This window comes from Aquarana catesbeiana, linkage group LG10, assembly GCF_042186555.1.
Source record: "Aquarana catesbeiana isolate 2022-GZ linkage group LG10, ASM4218655v1, whole genome shotgun sequence".
Classification (NCBI taxonomy): Eukaryota; Metazoa; Chordata; class Amphibia; order Anura; family Ranidae; genus Aquarana; species Aquarana catesbeiana.
Window position 1 is genome coordinate 127864674 of NC_133333.1, and position 23528 is coordinate 127888201.

Here is a 23528-nt window from a genome sequence, read left to right on the forward strand (position 1 = left end):
AAGCAATGGATTCTTCCTAATACTCTTCTGAAGTCTATGTATTCAAATAATCTATATTACTTTTAGGGTTAATTTAAAGTGGATGTAAACCCTCACATATACCCAGTGAAGTGAACAGCCTCAGATGATACACAGAGATGAAACAAATCTCCCTACATAAGTTTTACATGTATATCTGCTGTCTTCATCTTTATATATTCCTTAGAAAAGGCAGATCATGTTACAGATTTTACATACATACATACAGCCAAGACAGCTGATTGGAGGAAAGGCACACCCCCCCCCCCCTTCCACATAGGCAAAGGAAGGAAGTAATGTGCAGAGTTGTGCTGTGAGATGGCAAGCTGTCTGCTAAACTATTTTATAGTAACCTCCCAGATACAAATTTCAGGCTGCTTTTATCTCCTGTGTCAGAACTTGTCAGGAGTTATCAGGCTGATAACAGAGCTACAAAGCAGGAGACAGCTATGGGGGCTCAGTGCAGAGACAGTAAAACAATGCAGATATGTGCCCAGCTCAAAATTCTTGATTTGGTTTACATCCACTTTAACCACTTCCCGCCTGGCCTATAGCAAAATGACGGCCAGGAAGTGGTTCAGTTATCCTGACTGGTTATCATTCGACGTCCAGCAGGATAAGCCGCGATTGCATGCCCTCTGGCGGAGACTCTTTACCACGTGATCAGCCGTGTCCAATCACGGCTGATCACAGCGTAAACAGGAAGAGCCATTTATCTGCTTTTCCTCACTCACGTCTGACAGACACGAGTGGAGGAGAGCCGATCGGCGGCTCTCCTGACGGGGGGGGGGTTTGTGCTGATTGTTTATCAGCGCAGCCCCCCTGAGGATGCCAGCCTAGGACCACCAGGTATGCCACCCTGGACCATGTGCCCATCAGCAATTGCCCATCAGTGCAGCCTATGAGTGCCCATCAGTACTGCCTATCAATGCCCATCAGTGCCACCTATCAGTGATCATTGTCAGTGCTCATCAGTGCCGCTTTATCAGTGCCCATCAGTGAAGGAGAAAATATTTTATAACAGAAACCAAGAAAAACTTTTTTTTTTTTTTTCAAAATTTTCGATCTTTCTTTATTTGTTTAGCAAAAAATAAAAACCACAGAGGTGATCAAATACCACCAAAAGAAAGCTCTATTTGTGGGAACAAAATGATAAAAATTGTTTGGGTACAGTGTAGCATGACCGCGCAATTGTCATTTAAAAAGTGACAGCGCTAAAAGCTGAAAATTGGCTTGGGCAGGAAAGGGGGAAAGTACCCGGTATTGAAGTAGTTTATATCTGCAGGTAAAAAATATTTAATTTTGTTTTCAAACTTGCACACAGATTGTAACAAGAATTTCATTAGTTGCTGGGGAAAACATGGATACATTTTAATTTCTCTCAACTTCCGACTAAAAGCAATAATCTACAATTTACAATTCAAGTGTAAGAATTCAGTAATAAAGCACAGATGTGAAATTATTCTTTCAGGAAAAAAGCACAAAGGTCAAAGAGGACATTTTTAAAATGTTAGATACGTCCTGTGATAAATATATACCGTGTACAGTTCTCGGTCATACCACAGTAATAAAAATAAAGCCAGTTTGGGTTACTACTGAAGTAATGGGGGTACATTAACAGAGTAGCTTTTAAAATTGTAAAGCAAAAAAGGGCAAAGATGTGATGTCAATACAAGGCATTTAATTTTGCTTAACGTAAACTTTTCACAAAAATTAAACTGGACAAAAAGCTGTGACTGCTAACGCAGATTTTATATGCTTACATGTTCTGCTGCCTGCTCCAGTGAATGCTTCTCCATCTGAGAGCCATCTTAATCACATATATATAGCTAAGGGGTCAGTTACTCAACACTGAGATATGGGCCTGTTGGTTTGAGGTCAAGAGGTCGTCTGAATATGCTGATATAATTTCAGGGTCTTAATCTAAGTTATTGATTTGTCATGTCACCCAACTATTTCTCTACTACATGTGGAACTTTGATGGTGTTATGCTGGCCATGACATTGGGTCTCCTCCCCTCCTTATGCCAACCTCCACTACAAGACACAGTAATGACACTGAAGTCAGTGGGGGGAACCACTGAAAGCTGTGGGGGACTCTGAAAGAGGTTGGAATTCAGATGATTGCTCTTTTTTTTTTGTTTAATATCCTTTTATTGTAAATTTTCAAGGAAACCTACAAGTTACAAAACAGTGCTCTCAGAGCAGATCCGTACATACAATGGTAGCAAATAAAATATGAATTACATCAGAATATACAGTGGATCTAAAAAGTCAGAATTACATCCGAATATACAGTGGATCTAAAAAGTCAGGTTTCTGTGATGTAAAAAAACAAGACAAAGATAAATCATTTCAGAACTTTTTCCACCGTTAATGTGACCTATAAACTGTACAACTTCATTGAAAAACAAACTGAAATCTTTTGGGGGTGGGGAGTAAAAATAAAATAATGTGGTTGCATAAGTGTGCACACCCTCTTATAACTGGGGATGTAGCTGTGTTCAGAATTAAGCAATCGCATTTAAACTTATGTTAAATAGGAGTCAGTACACACCTGCCATCATTTAAAGTGCCTCTGATTAACCCCAAATAAAGTTTAGCTGTTCTAGTAGGTCTTTGCTGACATTTCATTAGTTGCATCCTACAGAAAAAGCCATGATCCGCATAGAGCTTCCAAAGCATCAGAGGGATCTCATTGTTAAAAGGTATCAGTCAGGAGAAGTGTACAAAAGAATTTCCAAGGCATTAGATATACCATGGAACACAGTCATCATCAAGTGGAGAAAATATGGCACAACAGTGACATTACCAAGAACTGGACGTCCCTCCAAAGTTGATGAAAAGACGAGAAGAAAACTAGTCAGGGAGGCTGCCAAGAGGCCAACAGCAACATTAAAGGAGCTGCAGGAATATCTGGCAAGTACTGGCTGTGTGGTACACATGACAACAATCTCCTGAATTCTTCTTATGTCTGGGCTATGGGGTAGAGTGGCAAGACGGAACCCTTTTCTTACGAAGAAATACATCCAAACCCAGCTAAATTTTGCAAAAACACATCTGAAGTCTTGCCAAAGAATGTGGGAAAATGTGTTATGGTCTGATGAAACCAAGGTTGAACTTTTTGGCCATAATTCCAAAAGATATGTTAGGCGGAAAAACAACACTGCACATCACCAAAAGAACACCATACCCACCGAGAAGCATGGTGGTGGCAACATCATGCTTTGGGACTGTTTTTCTTCAGCTGAAACAGGGGCCTTAGTCAAGGTAGAGGTAATTATAAAAAGTTCCAAATACCAGTCAATATTGGCACAAAACCTTCAGGCTTCTGCTAGAAAGCTGAACATGAAGAGGAACTTCATCTTTCAGCATGACAACAAACCAAAGCATACATCCAAATCAACAAAGGAATGGCTTCACCAGAAGAAGATTAATGTTTTGGAATGGCCCAGACCTGAATCCGTTTGAAAACCTGTGGTGTGATCTGAAGAGGGCTGTGCACAGGAGATGCCCTCGCAATCTTACAGATTTGGAGTGTTTTTGCAAAGAAGAGTGGGCAAATATTGCCAAGTCAAGATTTGCCATGCTGATAGACTCATACCCAAAAAGAGTGCTGTAATAAAATCAAAAGGTGCTTCAACAAAGTATTAGTTTAACCACTTGCCGCCTGCCCACCGTCAAATGGAGGAGAGGTGCGGCTTTTGTTCTGGGACAGTGTCAGCTGCTCCGTGTTTCTAGGGCACGGCGTGCCCTGATTACAGTAAAGCCCCAGCAGTGCCCATCAGTGACACCAATCAGTACCCATTAGTGCCGCGTATCAGTGCCACCTATCAATACCCATAAGTGCAGCATATTAGTGCCTCCTCATCAGTGCCCATAAGAGCCACCTCATCAGTGCAACCTCATCAGCGCACATCAGTGAAGGACAAAAATTACTCATTTACAAAATTTACTGACAGAAACGAAGAAAAACTTTTTTTTTTTTTTTCAAAATTTTTGGTCTTTTTTCTTTTTTTTTGTAAAAAATAAAAAGCCTAGCAGTGATTAATTGCCACCAAAAAAAATCTCTTTGTGAAAAAAAAAAAAAAGTTAAAAATGTAATTTGGGTAAAGTATTGCATGACTGCGCAATTGTCATTCCAAGCGTTACAGCTGAAAATTGGCCTGGGCAGGAAGGGGGTGAAAGTGCTCAGTAGGCAAGTGGTTAAGGGTTTGCACACTAATGCAACCATATTATTTGTCTCATTTTTTTTACATCACAGAAAACTGACATTTTAACAGGGGCGTGTAGACTTTTTTTATATCCACTGTATATGCTGATGTAATTCGTATTCCATTTGCTACCATTGTATGTACGGATGTGCTCTGAGAGCACGGTTTTGTAATTTGTATGGAACTTTACATTGAAAGGATATTAAACAAAAAAAAAGAGCAATCATCATCTGAATTCCAACCCCTTTCTGAACCCCCCACAGCTTTCAGTGGTTCCTCCCACTGACATCAGTGTCATTACTGTGTCTTGTAGTGGAGGTCGGCAGAAGGAACTGGTGACTGCTGCAGGGGATTTAACATCAGGAAGGACTGAAGAACAGGATGACCTGAGAGGTGAGTATAATGTGCCCAGTGAAAGTACCTGATGGTTGTTAATCTTTAGAGACCTGACAAGGTCCTTCCTCAAGGGGTACATTATAAAGGCAACCGAAAAATGTTCAGCATGCCTTCCAAATGGTGTTTTCTTCCAGGAGCACAATCTGTTTTTGTGTGGATTACTTTCTTGCCCCAGCAGCCTCTCAAACACTGAGACCCCAATTCCAATTTTTCACCTGTGGTCTCCTGGTTCAGAGGAAAATCTGAGGTGCAATCCCTTAGTCCAAGATGTCCAGCAAACGTAGCAGGTGAAGGGTTGAGACAAACCATTTACCACAGCAGGGGTGCTTACAATGATCAGCTTTTATTTATGTATGTAAAACCTTTACCCCAAGAGGTAAAAAAAAAAAAAAAAAATTGACATTAAACAATTGTGCAGTTCCAGGTGTAAATCATTTCCTCAAATTAAAAGAAGTTATATCACATGAAAGAAACATTGTGAAAAATGACAAAAATAAGTATAAAAAAATTAAAGTAAGTGAAAAAAGTTGACTAATATCAGCTGTGTCCACTTGTGTCGGTGACTTCCACCTTTGTAGGAAACCACACCACCACTTGTGACCAACACAACTGCCGCACTCCCCAGCTCCAAAGCTGACAAAGGAGAGCAGCAAACCGCTTTTGTACCAGAAGAGTTTCCAGCCCCTCACATGTGACCATCCAGCTCCACCATTACAATAAAGTTGTCTGGTAGTACCACCTCTTGCCACCAGAGACAGTCAAACAGTCCATTAACAAAAGATGGTCGCCAGCTCCGAAAAAAGAGGTTTGTTGTAACTGCTTATAAAGGGTTAGCTGAAGTTTGGCTTTAATTTGTTAGTTAAAGGGGTTGTAAACCCTCATCCTATGCATTAAGGTGAAAAAACACCTGGCAGTCAACGCCCCCCCCCCCCCCCATTTTACTTACCTGAGCCCGTTCATCTCCTCGGCGGGGACGCGCTTTTCCTCTCTCCACGGGGTCCCGGCTCTTGAATGGATAGAGTGATAGCAGCGCAGCCATTGGCTCCTGCTGCTGTCAATCAAATCCAATAAGTGCTTCTCCCAGGGGGTTATCTGCTGTGGGGAGGAGACGTCGGGGGACCCCAGAAGAGGATGTTCGGGGCCACTCTGTGCAAAACAAGCTGCACAGTGGAGGTAAGTATGATATGTTTGTTATTTAAAAAAAAACAACAAAAAAAAGGATCCGTTACAATCACTTTAAGTCCATCTAAACCTGCTAGTTTAATATTACCCTCACCTCAGGCTGACAATGCTGTACAAAGGTGTCTTGGTTGCACCTCCAGTGGAGTGAAGACAACCTAAGGCTCCATTCACACTTGTGTAACTTGTCATGCAACTTTGGACATCAAAGTTGCATGACAAGTTGTTCCCCATGTTTTCCGATGATAACCATTTATATATGAGTCATTAAGGCTAGGTTTCCACTAGTGCGTCCCCAAAGTCGCGCGATTTTGCCGCGATTTTTTACCGCGATTTTACCGCGACTTTTTACCGCGATTTGAAGCAATGCCTGTATCTATAGACCTCAAGTCGCATCAAAGTGGGACCAAAGTAGTGCAGGGACTACTTTGAAGTCGCTGCGACTTGAAGTCGCACAGATATGAACGGTACTCATTGGAAATCATGGGAAACAATTTGTCATGCGACTTTTCAGTCCCAAGTCGCATGAAAAGTCGCACTAGTGGAAACAGAGCCTTAAAGTTGCAACAACTTCAAAGTAGTTAATGCACTACTTTGGTCCGACTTTCATGCAACTTGCAGATCATAGACTAGAGGCTGGGTTCACACCATTGTGAATTGGATGCGGTATCCCTGCATCCAATTCGCAATAGCAGGAGATTTTGACCGGCTCTCTATGGAGCCGGTTCACATATCTCCGCAGGGGGTCTGTCTTTTGATCCGTTTCAGGTCTGAATGCAGCCCAAAATTCGGGCTGAAATGGTGAACCAGGACGCACCGGACCCCTGCTGTGAGCCCCATGCGGCTTATATGTGAACCAAGCCATTATGGTAACCCTCAGAAGTTACATGAAAGTCATACCTGAATGTTATATAATGCAACTTGTGTGCAATAGTTGTCCATTATCACTGGTCAAAGCCAAAGTCATATCCAAGTTGCACCCATCCAAAGTTGCACTCCAAAGTCGGCGCAACCTTGGAGTCGTACAAGTGTGAATGGAGCCTAAGAAAGGAAGTGTTACTGGCTATATCACTGGATGAAAAATGGAAAAAAAAGATTTAAAAACTAATGCAGCAACCACATTTAGGGATTGGTAAGCTGCAATACATTGCTTTTTTGTTTTGGGGGTTATGACCATTTTAAGCCATTGTTTTTATTTATTTTAGAAGAGGAGGTCCACCAGCTGCTTAGGAGACACCGATGTGTTGTCTGTGCGTCCATAAGCTTTTACATTTAATACATGATATCCAAAACATGGGGCAGCAGGGCAGATGCGAATATGATGGCACTTTTGGGTGTATAAATTTCAGTTTGAGTTCAGAGTTTGGCTTTTTATACTTTTGCAGTTACGGTATTTCTCAGATAACCAACAAAAGGGAGTGGAGCAGGTAGGCCGTGCTCCTTGTATACATCTTAAATTGTAAAGCCTAAGACCCCTTTCACACCGAAGGCGTTTTGCAGGCGCTAAAGCATTAAAAATAGCGCCTGCAATCCGCCCTCAAACAGCTGCAGCATTGTCTCCAGTGTGAAAGCCCGAGGGCTTTCACACCGGATCGCTGCGCTGGTAGGACGTCAGGAAAAGTCCTGTTAGCAGCTTCTTTGGAGCGGTGAAGGAGTGGTGTGTTTACCGCTCATCCACCGCTGCTCCCCATTGAAATCAATGGGGCAGCGCTGGGAAAACGCCGCTATTACGGCACATTGCGGGCAGTTTTAACCCTTTCTCGGCTGCTAGCGGGAGGTAAAAGCGCCCCGCTAGCGGCCGAAATGCGCCGCAAATCCGACGGTAAAATGCCGCTATAAATAGCGTTTTACCGCTGACGCTATAGGCGGCTCGATGTGAAAGGATAGTAACTCCAGCTAAAACTTAGGTGAAGAAGAGTTAGACCCCTTTCACGCTGGAGCCGCTAGCGCCAAAGTGCCACTCGTTTTAGTGGCACTTTAGTGCTGTTTATATGGCGCTTTTTAGGCGCTAAAGGGATGCTTTTAACCCCAAAGAAGGGGTTAAAAGCGCCCGTGTTGCGGCTCTGCCCATTTATTTCAATAGGCAGGGCATTTTGGGAGCACTAAATACAGCGCTCCCAAACCACCCCAAAGATGCTGCTTGCAGAACTTTTCCTAACGTCCCAGTGGGAAAAGTCACACTGAAATGAATGGGAGGCGCTTTTCAGGCACTTTACATGTGCCATTTCTAGCGCTTAAACGCCTGAAAACCACCTCAGTGTGAAAGGGGTCTAATGCCCCGTACACGCGATTGGATATTCTGACAACAAAATCCTGGATTTTTTCAGACGGATGTTGGCTCAAACTTGCATACATACAGTCACACAAATCTTTTTGGAAATTCCGAACGTCAAGAACGCGGTGACGTACAACACGTACGACGATCCGAGAGAAATGAAGTTCAATAGCCAGTGCGGCTCTTCTGCTTGATTCCGAGCATGCATGGAACTTTGTGTGTCGGAATTGTGTACACGCGATCGGAACTTACGACAATGGATTTTGTTGTCGGAAAATTTGAGATCCAGATCTCAAATTTTGTTTGTCAGAAATTCCGATGGAAAATGTCCGATGGAGCCTACACTTGGTCGGAATTTCCGACAAGCTCCCATCAAACATTTTCCGTCAGAAAATCCGACCGTGTGTACGGGGCATTAGGCTACATTCACACAGGTGACTGATGCGGATGACAGCAGCAGGAATTTGCTAGTTCCTGCAGCTATGTCTGCCACCTGTGAGCGGCTATCTGCAGCCACCAAGCCCTGCACACTGCAATCACAGGTCAGCTAGCTGTGGCTGTTGGTGATTCCTGCCACTGTCATTTGTATCAGTGATAGTCACCTGTGAGAATGTAGCCTTAGGTATCTTGCACACAGTACTGATGTTTGAGCATCAGCATTTCTGGCCGTAATTTTAGGTTGTTTGTTTTGCGCGTATATGTGCATTTACACGCACAATACATACTTGCGGATAACTTGTTAGTATTTATGCTCATATATGCGCAAAATACTGACCAGGAAAGCTGATTTTTCTAATTTTTTTTTTTTTTACTCAAGAATACGCAGAGCTTGTTTACGTGCATGTGTGTACAGGCACACTGTAAACAATGGGTTGTATTTGAAATCAGCAACAAAATGCTATACCGAGCTTTTTCAAGCTGCAGTGTGCAAGAACAACTTTATATCGCTGTTTTCATCGCTGTTTGGGGATTTCTTTCTATATACTGGTAGCAGCCAGAACAGGAAGTCAATTTTCAAAAGCACATGGACAGCAATAAAAAGTAGAGAAGAGTTAGACACTCTTTTTTTTTTTTGTGTCCACACTGGGGAAGGATACATCTCTTCCATGTGGACAATGACACCATTGGAAACCAAAGAGAGGTTTCCAACCTTGCACGTTCACTGGAAATGGGCTTAAAGCTGAACTCTGGGCCTGAAAACTTTTAAATAGATTTCCTAATAGCCACAAAGGATTTTTTTTTTTGTTGTGTGCACAAAATGCCTTTTGAAATCTAGATATTACCTTGTAAAAGTTAATGACCTCATCACTGTGCTGTACATAGGCCCCTCCCACATCTCTGCTCAGGCCATCAGCTCCTCCCACTCCAGGCTGCCTGCAACAACAAAAAAACTACAGGAGGGGGCGGAGACAAGACCTGTCTCCCTGCACTAGCAGAGAGAGCAGCAGTGACCAGTCTTTATTACAAAAACCTCCTTTACAGAGGCAAAATTTTGCACAGGAATACTGCACAGATCTGGTAGAAATGCTTGAAGCACACCAAGATTCAAGTAAGAATACACAGGACTAGAATTAGACAATAACTGCTTGTCCCGGAGTTCAGCTTTTACATTTTGACTGGCATGCACCTTAAAAGAGCAATCCAAACAGTTCAATAATGGAAATAATGAGAACTCCCCCCCAAAACCATACATTCAGTTAATGTTTACATTTTCATTGTAAACATAATATATCACAAATATTGTTCCCAAAATGCACCTCAAGTTTTTTTTTTCACAATAAAAACCCATTTTTTCCTTCCTTATTTAGGAGACTTGCTTCCATCTTCCTTTTCTGTCTGTGCCGTTGTTTTACTGCCCATGATTGGGATGTATTGCAGGACACGGGATGTCACTTGGTCAATGTCTCTGTTCCGGATATAGCAGAGAAATGTGGTCCACAAAAATGCACAAACTCCAATGTAGGCTGTTCTGACAATTGGTGGTATAAGGCTGAAATTTATAGTCTACAAATAAAAATACAACACAAGGTAAGCGTGTATATTTCACCAAAAATTATCTTTCAAACTACTTTGGCCTTAATTCACAAAGCATAGTTAAAGTATAGGGGAGAAAGTAGCCAAACACAGGCCTAAAGTAAAAGTTTAAATGTAAAATGTCTTATTTGCATACATTGTTTTATACAATTTACAAACTTTCAATCAAATAATTGCCAGAATAATTACTAAGTATTAGGCACATTGGGTCACTTGGGGAGCTGTAGGGTGTAGAGGGGTGCACATGTACCCAATACTTGGGGTGTACTGGGCTGGTCATGTGATCCTCTTTGATCTCAGAAACATCTAGGAATCTCTTCATGTACACTATATTGTCAAAAGTATTGGGACACCTGCCTTTACACACACGTGAACTTTAATGGCATCCCAGTCTTAGGCCAAAGGGTTCGTTATTGAGTTGGCCCACCCTTTGCAGCTATAACAGCTTCAACTCTTCTGGGAAGGTTGTCCACAAGGTTTAGGAGTGTCTATGGGAATGTTTGACCATTCTTCCAGAAGCATATTTGTGAGGTCAGGCACTGATGTGGACAAGAAGGCCCGGCTTGCAGTTTATGCTCTAATTCACTCCAAAGGTGTTCTATCGGGTTGAGGTCAGGACTCTGTGCAGGCCAGTCAAGTTCCTCCACTCAAACTTGCTAATGCATGTTTTTATGGACCTTGCTTTGTGCACTGATCCAAATAATTTGGTGGAGGGGGATTATAGTGTGAGGTTGTTTTTCAGGGGTTGGTCTTGGCCCCTTAGTTCCCATGAAGGGAACTCTTATGCTGCGTACACATGAGCAGACTTTACAGCAGACTTTGTGACGGACTTTCCAAATGAACGGACTTGCCTACACACGTTCAACCAAAGTCCAATGGATTCGTACGTGATGACGTATGACCGGACTAAAACAAGGAAGTTCATAGCCAGTAGCCAATAGCTGCCCTAGCGTCGGTTTTTGTCTAGCATACAGACGAGCGGACTTTTCGACCGGACTCGAGTTCATCGGACAGATTTAAAACAAGTTTCATTTCTAGGTCCGTCAAACTTTTGAGGAAAAAAAAAGTCCGATGGAGCCCACACACGATTGAATTGTCCGACGGACTCAGGTTCGTCGGACCAAGTATGCCGTAAAGTCCGGTTGTGTGTACGCGGCATTAAGGTGTCAGCATACCAAGACATTTTGGACTATTCCATGCTCCAAATTTGTGGGAACAGTTTGGCGCACCTTTGCATAGACAAGGTCCATAAAGACATGGATGAGCACGTTTGGGGGTGGAGGAACTTGACTGGCCATCAAAGAGTCCCCACGGAACACCTTTGGGATGAATTAGAGCGGAAACTACGAGCCAGGCCTTCTTGTCCAACTTCACAAATGCACTATTGGAAGAATAGTCAAACATTGCCATAGACACACTCCTAAACCTTGTGGGCAGCCTTCCCAGAAGAGTTGAAGCTGTTATAGCTGTAAAGGGTGGGCCAACTCAATACTGAACTCTACGGACTAAGACTGGGATGTCATTAAAATGTGCGTGTAAAGGCAGGCGTCCCAATAGTTTTGACAATATAGTGTATGCATTGTATGTGCAGGCTGTTAGGGGGATATTGAAAGCCCCCCCCCCCCCCCTGTACAATGAGTTATACTTCAGTGCAAATATGTCACTATTGTGTGCACAATCAGCGCTAAGCACTTACAAGGTCTGAAGTGGGGGGGGGGGGTATTTATTTTTTATAATTAAAATCTTACCTGAAAGATGGTCCAGCAAAATACTCCTGTCTAAAGCGGAGAAAAAAAAAAACATTTTCTGTTAATATAATGACTGTGTGACAATCAGATATGGTCTTTTTTCATTTTTATGGCCTATGTAACTAAATCTAGACACACTAGGCAGAACCAGCATTATCTGACTTTAATCTTGTCATAGCAAGTAGATAATAGAAGGCCACTAATACAGAGTATATTATAGTATAGTAGATAATAGAAGGCCACTAATACAGAGTAGATCCCACGGATTCCTAGATGCTCAGGCCATATTTAGCTACGGTCGGCATGCGAAATTACCGTTACAATAACTTGTGACTATTCTGTGTATCTAATAGTTTTGTAAGGCTTTTGTTAGTGTTTTAATAAATCCACTTTTTCTATACTGAAAAATGGTCTATTTTTTCCATTTTATAATGGATTACTACTATATTAAAGCATAACTAATGAAAAAAAAAAAATACATATTTACTTCTAGCTTCAATTCTCAGTGGTTTCCTTAAAATGAACATTAAAATGTGTACTTTTAGAAACCTTCCAGTGACCCCCATCTGCAGACATTTCCGTTATGCCTGTGTCAAAAATGCATTCTGCTCCCTCAATGTTTTCTATTGTAGACACTCTGGATGCTCTGAGAGCAGAGATTGTAACTGCAAGTGATGAGCCCAAGTGACATCCTTGGTATTTAGATGAGCATGCTCTTTCCTGCTGGCCACTGGATGGGGCAGATTTTAGCTGTGTTGTGCTGATTAGTTGTTGCTAAGGCCACTTTCACACTGAGGCGCTGGCTGCATTGACGTTAACCGTCATTTTAGCAGCGCTTTTAACCCCCAGTAGCGGACCAAAAAGGGTTAAAAGCACCCACAAAGCGGAGCTGCCGAAGCGCTTTGGCAGCGGTGCCCATTGATTTCAATGGCAGGGGCAGTTTAGGGGGGGGGTGTATACACCGCTCCCGCACTGCCCCAAAGACGCCGCTTGCATGACTTTTCCTGTCCAGCAAGCGCACCGCCCCAGTGTGAAAGCACTCGGGCTTTCACACTGGGGCTGCAGAAAAGGCAGTTTACAGGCTCTACTTTTAGCGCAAAAACGCCTCAGTGTGAAAATAGTCTTATGCCCCCGTACACACAGTTGGACATTGATCGGATATTCCGACAACAAAATCCTAGGATTTTTTTCTGACGGATGTTGGCTCAAACTTGTCTTGCATACACACGGTCACACAAAGTTGTCAGAAAATCCGATCGTTCTGAACGTGGTGACGTAAAACACGTATGCCGGGACTATAAACTGGGCAGTAGCCAATAGCTTTCGTCTCTTAATTTATTCTGAGCATGCGTGGCACTTTGTGCGTCAGATTTGTGTACACACAATCGGAATTTCCGACAACGGATTTTGTTGTCGGAAAATTTTATAGCCTGCTCTCAAACTTTGTGTGTCGGAAATTCCTATGGAAAATGTGTGATGGAGCCTACAAACGGTCAGAATTTCCGACAACAAGATCCTATCACACATTTTTCATTGGAAAATCCTATCGTGTGTACAGGGCATAACTGTTCCAGAAGCAGATCTGATAGAATTTAAAGAGGAGGTTCACTCTGGAAAAATAATGAAAAGTTAGCAGCTACAAATAGTGTAGCTGCTAACTTTTAATAAAAGGACATTTGCTTGTTCAGCTATCCAGCGCCGCCATCACTGGGACTGGTTCTTCACAAGCCTTCGGGGTCCCATGGCTGGCATCCTAACTGTGTGCAGCCGGGTATGCTGCTTTCGGCTCCACAGCTGGCTGCCCACTGCACATGCGCAAGCTGTGCTGTGCTTTTTAAACGGTCCCACAGTCTTCTGGGGCCTGTGATGTGTCCCAGAAGACTGTGGGGAGGGAGGGGAGGAGGAGAACCTAGGGAGTGGGCATCTGTCAAAGCTAGGTAACCGCCCCCCCCCCCCCCCCCCCCCAAAAAAAAATATGACATGAGAAATGTGGCAGGGGAGGAGGACTTACAATGGAACTTGGGTGGAGTTCCGTTTTAATCAAGCAACTGAAGGACAGGCTGCATAGCTATGCAGCACCCAGTGGCCATCTCCCTCCCTGAAACCTCTAAAGCGTGCCCGGGGTGCGTCCTTTCACTTCTACAATCCACAGAAAACTCATGCAATACTAACTTGTAGAAAGAAAGCAGCTGCAGCTACAGGGATGGCCTGAGGATATGCACACATTTTCAAAGTAAGAAAAAATATTTTAACAATACTAATTACCACATTTAAGTCGATGATTAATTATTTTTCTTAATACTAATGTATTCATAAAATGTGACTTTAGTACTTTAGGCCCCTTTTACACGGACTGATCGGGTTTGCCTGTCAGTTTTTCAGGCAGACCCGATCCGACCATCCATTGCCCTCTATGAAACGGCGGATGTCAACAGACGTGTCCTTTGACATCCACCGTTCATCTGATTCCGATCCTCTCTGCTAAAAACAGAAGTTCCCCATCCGTCTGGTGGATCGAATCAGATGGAAACGGATAGACGGTCCGTTTCCATCTGACCGCCCATAGAGGAACGTGGGCTGTCTGCTTTGCATCAGCGGAGTGGAAACTGACCTGTCATCTGCCTGCTCAGTGGGGATCAGTGGAGAGATCCCCTGATGAGCAGGCGGATCCACTGGCGGACTCTGCCAGTGTGAAACGGGTCTTAAGGTGGCAGTGTTCATTTGAAACGTGGAGGCTTCTATTTTCCTTTCATTTGACATACTATGTCATAGCTTACATAGTGACGGTTGGTGATGGCCAGGATTGGTAGCCAGCAGCCACACAAAGTGTCAGCTCCTGACACTCAATGAAGTAGGACTTTTATTAACTAATCCCCAGCACAAGAGGAATGTTAATAAACAGATTATGGGCAGGAATTAACTTAAAAAGTGTTACTAAACCCACAATCGTGAAATTAGTGTGTACTGTATATGCAGTAAAGCATGCTTGTTATACTCACTGTGGAACCTAAGGGGTAATCCTCTGCATTGTGTAAAAAGCCTGCTTGATCTTGTATGCACAGATCCCTCCCAGCACTGTCCCCTGGACAAGTGCCGGATAAAACAGAGCCTTTGGAGTCAGGCTGCACATGCTCAGTTTGGTGTGTATTGCTAGAGAGGTTTTTTTTTCTTGGCAGTGCATGTGATCAGCACAGAGCCAATCAGCACTGTCCAGACATGTCCAGACAGAGGGTCAGGACTCCTGCACCCTCATAGGGTGGCTCAGTGCAGTATGAAAACTCCTCTTACAAGCTTCACCAGGAACTGATAGAAATCACAAGACTGCTATATACAGCTGATGAGAAAAGGTATTTAGCCGTTTATATTTACTAAAATAATTGGATTTCCACGTTCTGTGTACTGTGAGAGACCAGCTATAGTGACTGCAGGTTCTGGGTTTAGTAACACTTTAAGATAAGTAAGCACCTGAAGTCAGTTGAGAATCTAACCAGTACTACCTTTTTTTTTTTTTTTTAAACTTCCAAGAGAACAAGGCTCTCACAAGTGTAGTTGGAACTTTGCTAAGATCAAGAGTACCACACAGATGACCCAATAGTCTGCTTTAGTCCCACATGCATCAATTTCCTGTTAGGATTTGCTCACCCGCTTTCTAGGTTTTAGGCCGTAGCCATTGACAAATGTAGCATATAGAGTGTAACACATGTATGTATTACCTTGTACGTTGGCCAAAATTTCTCTTTTAGGTTTTTAAAGATATCCTTCTCTCCATCCAGAAGACTTAAACCTAAAAGAAATAAGTCTTAATCAAGCATTATGAGATGAGTGGTTACATGCAAATGGTGGTGCCGCCGACCATTAATTTGTACAGATTACAAATCTGACAACTACTGCTGTTCACACACACACACTCACACACTGTGTGCATGCAGCATTTAGATACGCTAGCTGCCCCTGGCCTCCCGTGTGAATGTAGCCTTAAAGTTTTGGCTGGAGTACTCAGATCAAAACAAGTTGCTTGCACGCCAGCTCTTCCATTTAGTAAACGTCTTTTTTTTTCAATGAATGTAAGACACTCTGATTGGAGGAAGGGAGATTATGATGTTAATCGACCCCTCCTCCAATTGCAAATGCCTTGCTTTGATTGAAAAAGGTGTTTACTAAATGGAGGAGCTGGAGTACAAGCAAGCCGCTTTGATCTGAGTACTCCAACCATAAGGGCTCACTAGAAACTGTACATCTACTGTGCATTTTTTCCTTGCACAGATACATTCATTTGATGTGCATTTTACATGCAGTTGGTGCGAATTTACATGCAGTTTGTCCTGTGAGGTCACTTCCTCCTGCTTTCTTCCCCTAGGCTTCTACGTGCGTTGCAGTGCATTTGCATGTGTTTGCATGCATTTTTGCGGTGTGGAAAAATGCAGTATGCGCTACTTTTTTTTGACTGCGCTGCACTGCAATATTGTGAACTATGCACATAGGACCACCTTGATTTTGGACTGTCTTTGCAAGGCTTGTCAAACCCAATTTCATTGTGGGCTGCATTAAAATTACAATTGCCCTCAACGGGCCAGTTCTATCTGTAAGAATATATACATTTATCTAGGGCTTTTTTTCTTAGTGAACAGGTGCGGGAATGCAACTACGCCCCCTGCCAAACCGCATTGAACGGTGTGTGTGGCCAAATTGCATTAACAGTGGGGGGGAGGGGGTCTTAAAGAGGCAATAAATACCAGGAGTGCGTAATGTGCAGGTTCATTGGTGCCCTATGCACACAATGCAAAGTTTAGGGATGCGCTGTGCACAGAATGCAGAGTTCAGGGATGCCCTGTGCACAGAGTGCAGAGTTCAGGGGTGACCTATGCACAGAAGGCAGGGTTCATCTCACTTCCACCCCTCCTCGGCACTGACCCCTGCACCACTCTCCCCCATCCTCTACCTCTGCACACATCACCTTCCACAGCCCTTACCTCTCTCCCCCCCCCCCCACCAACTCCAGTACCTCCAGGCAGGGGGATCATTGGTTGGCATCTGTGCACAGATGGGGATCACAGTGCAGCTTACCATGTGATGCCCCATCCCACACTGCACCTGCATGTCCCTTGTCCCCACCATGAGTGTAGGACAGACAGGGAGGAAAGCTGTGCTTGTAAATACAGAAGGCTTCTGTGTTTACAAGTGACAGTGGGGAGCGAAGGGCGAGAAATCTGTAGGTGTTGGAATGGAGTTCCATGTTCTGGCTGAAAAAATCCCTGGGTATGAGGACCACATGGAATGGCCTGGAGGGCCGAATTCGGCACGCAGGCCTTGTGTTTCACACATGTAGCCTATGCAGTTGGAGTGTAGTCCAAAATGCAACCAACTGCATCCTACTGTGTTAGGTGTGAAAGGGCCCTAACTCTCAGCATTTTGACTGCACTGTACAGGGTTCTACATAATGCTGCAGCCTAAACACTTAGGACACATTTAGTGTGGATTTATTTTTTTTCATAAATTCTTTAATTTAAGAGAGGTGAACATGTGGATTTATTTTTACAGGTCATATGTCGAAAAATAGTTTTTAGCCAAGATTTAGCTTGAATTGGTTTTTGGTGATTTAAGAGTTATGATTGTGGAGCATCAATACACTTGATAAATGGTGCCCAAACTTCTGTAGTAGTGAACTTACCTGTATAGAAAGCACTGATTGTAACCGGAGCTGCCAGCAGCTGATCGCAGGCTACCTTCCTTATGACGTTCTTAACTGCGGATCCTGGAAATGTTCTTTCGATAAATCTCAGCCAATAAAAGTTAAAATTGGCATGGAAGCAGAATCCCACAATTCCAACTTTAGCAGTTTGTTTAAAATCAATTTGTTCATTGGGTCCTTTAGTGAGTTTCTGTTGGACAGCATCAGCTGACGCAAAGAGAGAGCCATAAATTGTCACATTGGTCATCCACGGGTGTCTTTTTGTGAATTGTATGAAGGCACGCATTGTGAAAAAATAAAAAGTTGCAAATTAGACAGCGTAGAATTCCAGTGAGGTTTGGGATTTCTATATGGCCAGTATACCAGAAAATACAGTAGAAAAGTATAAGATATGTTTAGTGTGCTCAGAAATGTTACGTAGATTGCTGAAGATGCAGACTGACCAATCATAAGAGGCCTTGTAGAGTCCTTAAACCCGGTTTAGTAATTCTCACAACTGAGAAATGATTGCTTTATATTCACTGTATTCTTCTGCACTAGAAAGGACAAAATATATAGATTAGAACACACAGTTATTGTAGAAGATCTAGCACACTGCTACAAATTACAAAAAACAGTGCTGTAAATGAGGACATTATGCCAAACATATCCTGCCTGTGACTTGTTTCACTATCTCAGGATTTGAAATATTATTCTTTATTGTTGCGTTCTCTCACACCATCACATTAGGTCTCCATCACTTTTCTTTGCATAGATTTGTGGTAATGTCTCAAGTTTTTTCTAAATTCACATAAATCCCCCCAAACATGTTAAAAACTGGCCAATACAATCTCTGTATACTCAACTTTAGATCTACCAAATCTATGTAATATAAGAACATGCCTAAGCTATCCAATCAGTTTATATTCGATCAGGCAGACCTTTACACTACAAATTTCTTGGTAGATCTAAGGAAGATTGTACAATCAGGTTGTAACATGTATGGGGAGCTTTCCCATTACTTCTTGCACTGGTGACTATACGGTGAGAAAACTCCCCAACTGGGACAAAGACAGCAATACGAACCTGACTTGGCTCATAACCCTTACCTACTCTTCTACAAAAAATGTTTTGTTTTATTACTGTCTGTGTCCCTGCTGTAGAGATTCTAATCCTTTCCCGTCTCAGTGACCACACCAAAAAGGGAATTATATACATTATGGTAACCCCAGCATCTCTAGTAAGAGGTTTCTTCCTGGTGGCACAGATTCTATAGTTGCTAAACACACAGAACCCTCTAGTGGTTGAAGAGCAGAAGTGCAAATTGTATGTTGGTAGGAAAGTAAGGACTTCCATACAGGGGCGTAACTAGAAATCACAGGGCCCCATAGCAAAATTTCGAACAACAAAGTATGCAGTATACTGTATGCAGCCCCTGAAGGACACACATGCATACCCCCATCAGTACAGACACCCCCTACCTCAGTGCAGACCCCCCAGCAGTACAGACACCCCCCTTGGTACAGACACCCCCCTAGTGCAGACCGCCTAGCATTACAGACCCCCCTCAGTGCAGACACACTCCAGTGCAGACCACCCCCCTCAGTACAGACACCCCCCAGCATTACAGATCCCCCAGCATTACAGACACCCCCCTCAGTGCAGACCCCCCTCAGTAGTACAGACACCCCCCCAGTGCAGACCCTCCCAGCAGTACAGACACCCCCCTCCTCAGTGCAGACCCCCCTCAGTACAGACACCCCCCACCAGTACAGACCCCCCTCAGTGCAGACACCCCCCTCAGTACAGACACCCCCAGCATTACAGACACCCCCCTCAGTGCAGACACCCCCCTTAGTACAGACACCCTCCTAGTGCAGACCCCACCAGCATTACAGACCCCACCTAAGTGCAGGCCTCCCCCAGCAGTACAGACACCCCCCTCAGTGCAGACCCCCGTCAGTACAGACACCCCCCAGCAGTACAGACACCCCCCTATTACAGACCTCCCCTCAGTGCAGGACCCCCAGCAGTGCAGACCCCCCCTTAGTACAGACCCCCCTCAGTAGTGCAGACCCCCCCTCAGTGCAGACCCGCCTCAGTACAGACCCGCCTCAGTAGTGCAGACCCCACCTCAGTGCAGACCTCACCTCAGGAGTGCAGACACCCCCCTCAGTGGTACAGAGCCCCCCAGCAGTATAGACGCCCCTCCTCCTTCTTACATACCTCAGAACAGCGCAGACAGTCTCCAGATACACACAGCGGTGTGTGTCCCTCGAGGCTCGGGCGCAGGCTCCTCCTCCTCTGTGGGTGTAAACAGAGAGGAGGGGAGGCGGTTTCGGTCCCAGCACAGCAAGCGGTGTTAGTGGTGCAGCTCCTGCTACCGAAGGGTGTCACCCGGTGCGGCCAACATCCGCCTAGCAATGCCACTCACGGGGCCCCAACTCGGCTGCGGGCCCCATAGCACCCACATGGGTTGCTATGGCGGTAGTTCCGCCACTGCTTCCATATATTCATATGATTCACATTTGCCAGAAATGACCTGTAGAAGTGGAAAAGGAAGCCACGCCACGCTACAGTGCTGGATTTTATTTTTAAAGCAATACGGACCCACAAAACAGTAGAAGTTTTCACCCAGAGGTTTACTTCTCTAAAGTTGCCATGAAAATTTTAGGGGACAGCTTAGATGTACATTTTACAGTGCTTTCAAGAGTTCTTTTAAGATGAGGAAATGATTTCTCACCACTAGAGGAACAACCTATTAAAGCTGCTAGATGCTAGCTAATGCTAAACTTGTTTATAATGTTAAAGTCATGCCCAACAGCAGACCACATCCACCATCCTTGTCCACCATCAAAAACTCCACATAAAGATTTGTGAGATATGGTTTTTCATTCAATTTGTAGTATGTTTTCACCATGTAGCACACTGAAAGTCCCGCTTTTGACTCCCCTCTTTCCCCCCTTTATATGAGGAGAGAGAGCGCAATACATTAGAATGTTTAGATTAAAGAGATGGTGCCCCGAGAGGGAGTTTAGGAGGATCCCACCATTCTAATATCCTGGCTAAAAGTGGATTAATCCCACGCCCAGCTCATTACCATAAACATATTGTATATGGGAAAAGTCAGATGCTAATAATGCGCTCACACTGTGGTGGATGAGATCAGGCAGAACATCTTGGGTTCTAAAATAAAGTAACTGTTCTCCAGCTTGTCACAGCAACTTCCCCGGACAAGGCAATTTCCATACAAGATGCAGAGAATGTGCATTAAAGTAAGAAACTTTCTGTGTGACAGGATCCCCCCCCACCCACCTTATACTTACCTGAGCCTGATCTCAATCCAGTGATTCAGTGATGTGCCTGAGAGCAGCTGTGCTCTCCTTGCTTTCCATCCCCTCTGGGCAGATTGATATCAAGAGAAGCCACTGGCTCCTGATGCGGTCAATCAAATCATGTGGGGGGGGGGGGACCAACTTAGACAGGGCAGCTTGGGAGTGATCCCACAGGAGTGCCCCCATAGAATGAGGCACTCAGCATGTGGAAGGAGCCAGGAGCACTGGTGGGGGACCCAAGAAGAGGAGGATCAGGGCTGCTCTGTGCAAAACCATTGCACAGAGCAGGTAAGTATAACATGTTTGTTATATCAATATATAACATATATATTAAACACACACACACACACATATATATACATATACACACACGCATAATAACTATATAGAATATAACGGATATGGGAAAAAAAAACATACAGTACCCGTAAACACATTACTATAGCTCAATAAAAAAGGAGTACATGGATTATACAGTTGTTCACAGAAAATATATAATGGGGCTATTGTGTATCTGGTTTCAGGTAAGGGAAAAATCTGAGTTATCCACTAGGTGGTGATAAAAACATATGAAGCTCTCATTACTTCCCAAGAACAGGCAAAAAAGAAACAAAGTATAACATTAAAGGATAAGTTCACCTTTTTTTTTTTCTAAATTCCAGCTCCCCTATGTACCAATATAGCATTAATGTACTATTTTTGCAAAAATATCAAAGCTTTCCATTAAATCTGCAGACACTTACTTCACTTGTCCTCATCAAGGTTTCCAAATGTATCGATTAGTTTTGCCTTACTTCCTGGTCAGAGTATAGGTCATGCCACAGGAAGGAGTTGACCAGCTGATCTCATTAGCACACACCCTGCATCATCCACCCTCCTACCTACCACTCATTTCCAGCTGCACATTTTTTAAATGAAATGCAATCAGTCAGTGATTGCACCTATTTTACTGTCCTCATGGATGTTTGTACAATCAGATTGTATAGTGTATGGCCATCTTTATACACCTAAAATTACTAGTTGTGCTTTCAGTGCCATCGATTGTTAACGGCACACCTAACACAGAAGCAAACACACAGATTGCCATGTGAAAAGACGCCAAAATGTCCCAGAAGCCACATGTAGTGCAGCCAATTGAAATCAACGGGCTGCCCTACACGTGTCAAAGGAAAAATGAGCCACAAAATGTGCACTCCCACTATTCTAGATGTGAATGGGGCCTGAAAGTGAAAGTGGTGCATTAACACAAAAATAATGAGGCTCCATTCACATCTGTGTTTCCTTTCATTTCAGAAATGCGCTGCACTAATAATCACATTTAAAAACGCACCAAACTCCACTCTAAAAAAAAAAGTCCTGAAGCTTTTTTTTGTTCCGTGTAGGGCAGCACATTCAGGTGGATGGGCTGCCCTTTGTGTGATGTGTGAAAATGCTCCAAAATGCATGTGGGAATGTGAGTTCCCACTATGCAGAGATGTGAACGGTGTTTGACAGCTGAGTGTTTCTGTTCACTCCCTCCTATGTATTTGTATAAATGTGGCCATACACTATGCAATCTGATTGTGTATTTAGTGAGAAGGGTGATTACTGATTGATTGTATTTCATTTAAAAAACATTCAGCTGGGAATGGGTGGGTAGGTAGGCAGGTAGATGATGCAGGGTGTGTGCTAATGAGGTCAGCTGGTCAACGCCTTCCTGTGTCATGACCTATAGTCTGATCAAGAAGTAAGGCCAAACTAATGGATACGTTTGGAAACATTGATGAGGACAAGTGAAGTAAGTGTCTGTAGATTTAATGGAAAGCTTTGATATTTTTGCAAAAGAAGTAAATTAATGCTATATTGGTACATAGGGGAGCTGGAATTTAGAAAAAAAAGTGAACTTATCACACTGAACGTTTGAAAACCTCTTCTGAACGCTGAAACTTGACAGCTAGTAACCGACATAAAAAACGTCAGTTTTGCCACTTTTACATGCAGCATTTAGGGGCGTTAAAGAGCATTTTAGTTTAGAAGCGTTTTCAATGGGGAATAATTTCTGACCATTTGCAATGGGAAAATATTTCCTCTCTCTTTCCTAGGAATATGTATTTGCAATGTGCCCTTCCCAACACTATTTTGAAATCCTCACCCTACACCACTCTCTTTTTTCTTGACAAAGTAGTACCTTCAAAACTGGTAGGTTACAGTACACCCCAAATTGGTTGCCTTTCCACTTGGAAAGGTCACAACCCAGCAATGAGGACACTGCCATACCATCCAGGAACGGGTCCAGTTGTGCGCTGCCTGGAGGAGCTCTACCACCACTGACCACAGATGGTGGATAGCACTTCTTATACACACCAACCTTGGCCCCTTTAATATCTCCCACTTCCATGGAGGGTTTTTGAGTGACTTCATGGTTATTAACAATAAGGGTTCTTGCACACAGTACTGATATATAAAAATCAGATTCCTGGCAGAAAATTCCTGTGTAAAATAAGACAAGGATGAGCTGTATTATAAATGTGCATTTTTGTATAGCATGCATGCACATAACAATTCTTCTAGCCCTTCTTGGGTTGTGACGTACAGGCGTACTACGAGCATACAGTCCAAGAAAGTGACATGGTATAACACAAAGGAATCGGTACATCCCGCTATTTTCCAGGTGAAGATCAGT

General features: G+C 43.5%; 1 protein-coding gene across 2 annotated transcripts in view; it reads right to left on the minus strand.

The window, feature by feature from the left end:
* Positions 1-6811: 6811 nt before the first annotated feature.
* Positions 6812-23528, minus strand: part of MPV17L (MPV17 mitochondrial inner membrane protein like) — a 37858-nt gene continuing 21141 nt past the window's right edge. Inside the window, exons 2-5 of one of the 2 annotated variants that reach the window (XM_073602629.1) lie at positions 17532-18083; positions 15577-15647; positions 11864-11893; positions 6812-10085 (exon numbers count right to left, since the gene is read on the minus strand). In XM_073602629.1, coding sequence (XP_073458730.1) covers positions 9882-10085; positions 11864-11893; positions 15577-15647; positions 17532-17838 — 612 coding nt within the window. In that variant the 5' untranslated portion in view covers positions 17839-18083 and the 3' untranslated portion in view covers positions 6812-9881. Of the gene's footprint in view, positions 10086-11863; positions 11894-15576; positions 15648-17531; positions 18089-23528 lie in introns of both variants that reach the window. The other variant, XM_073602630.1, reaches the window with a different exon arrangement.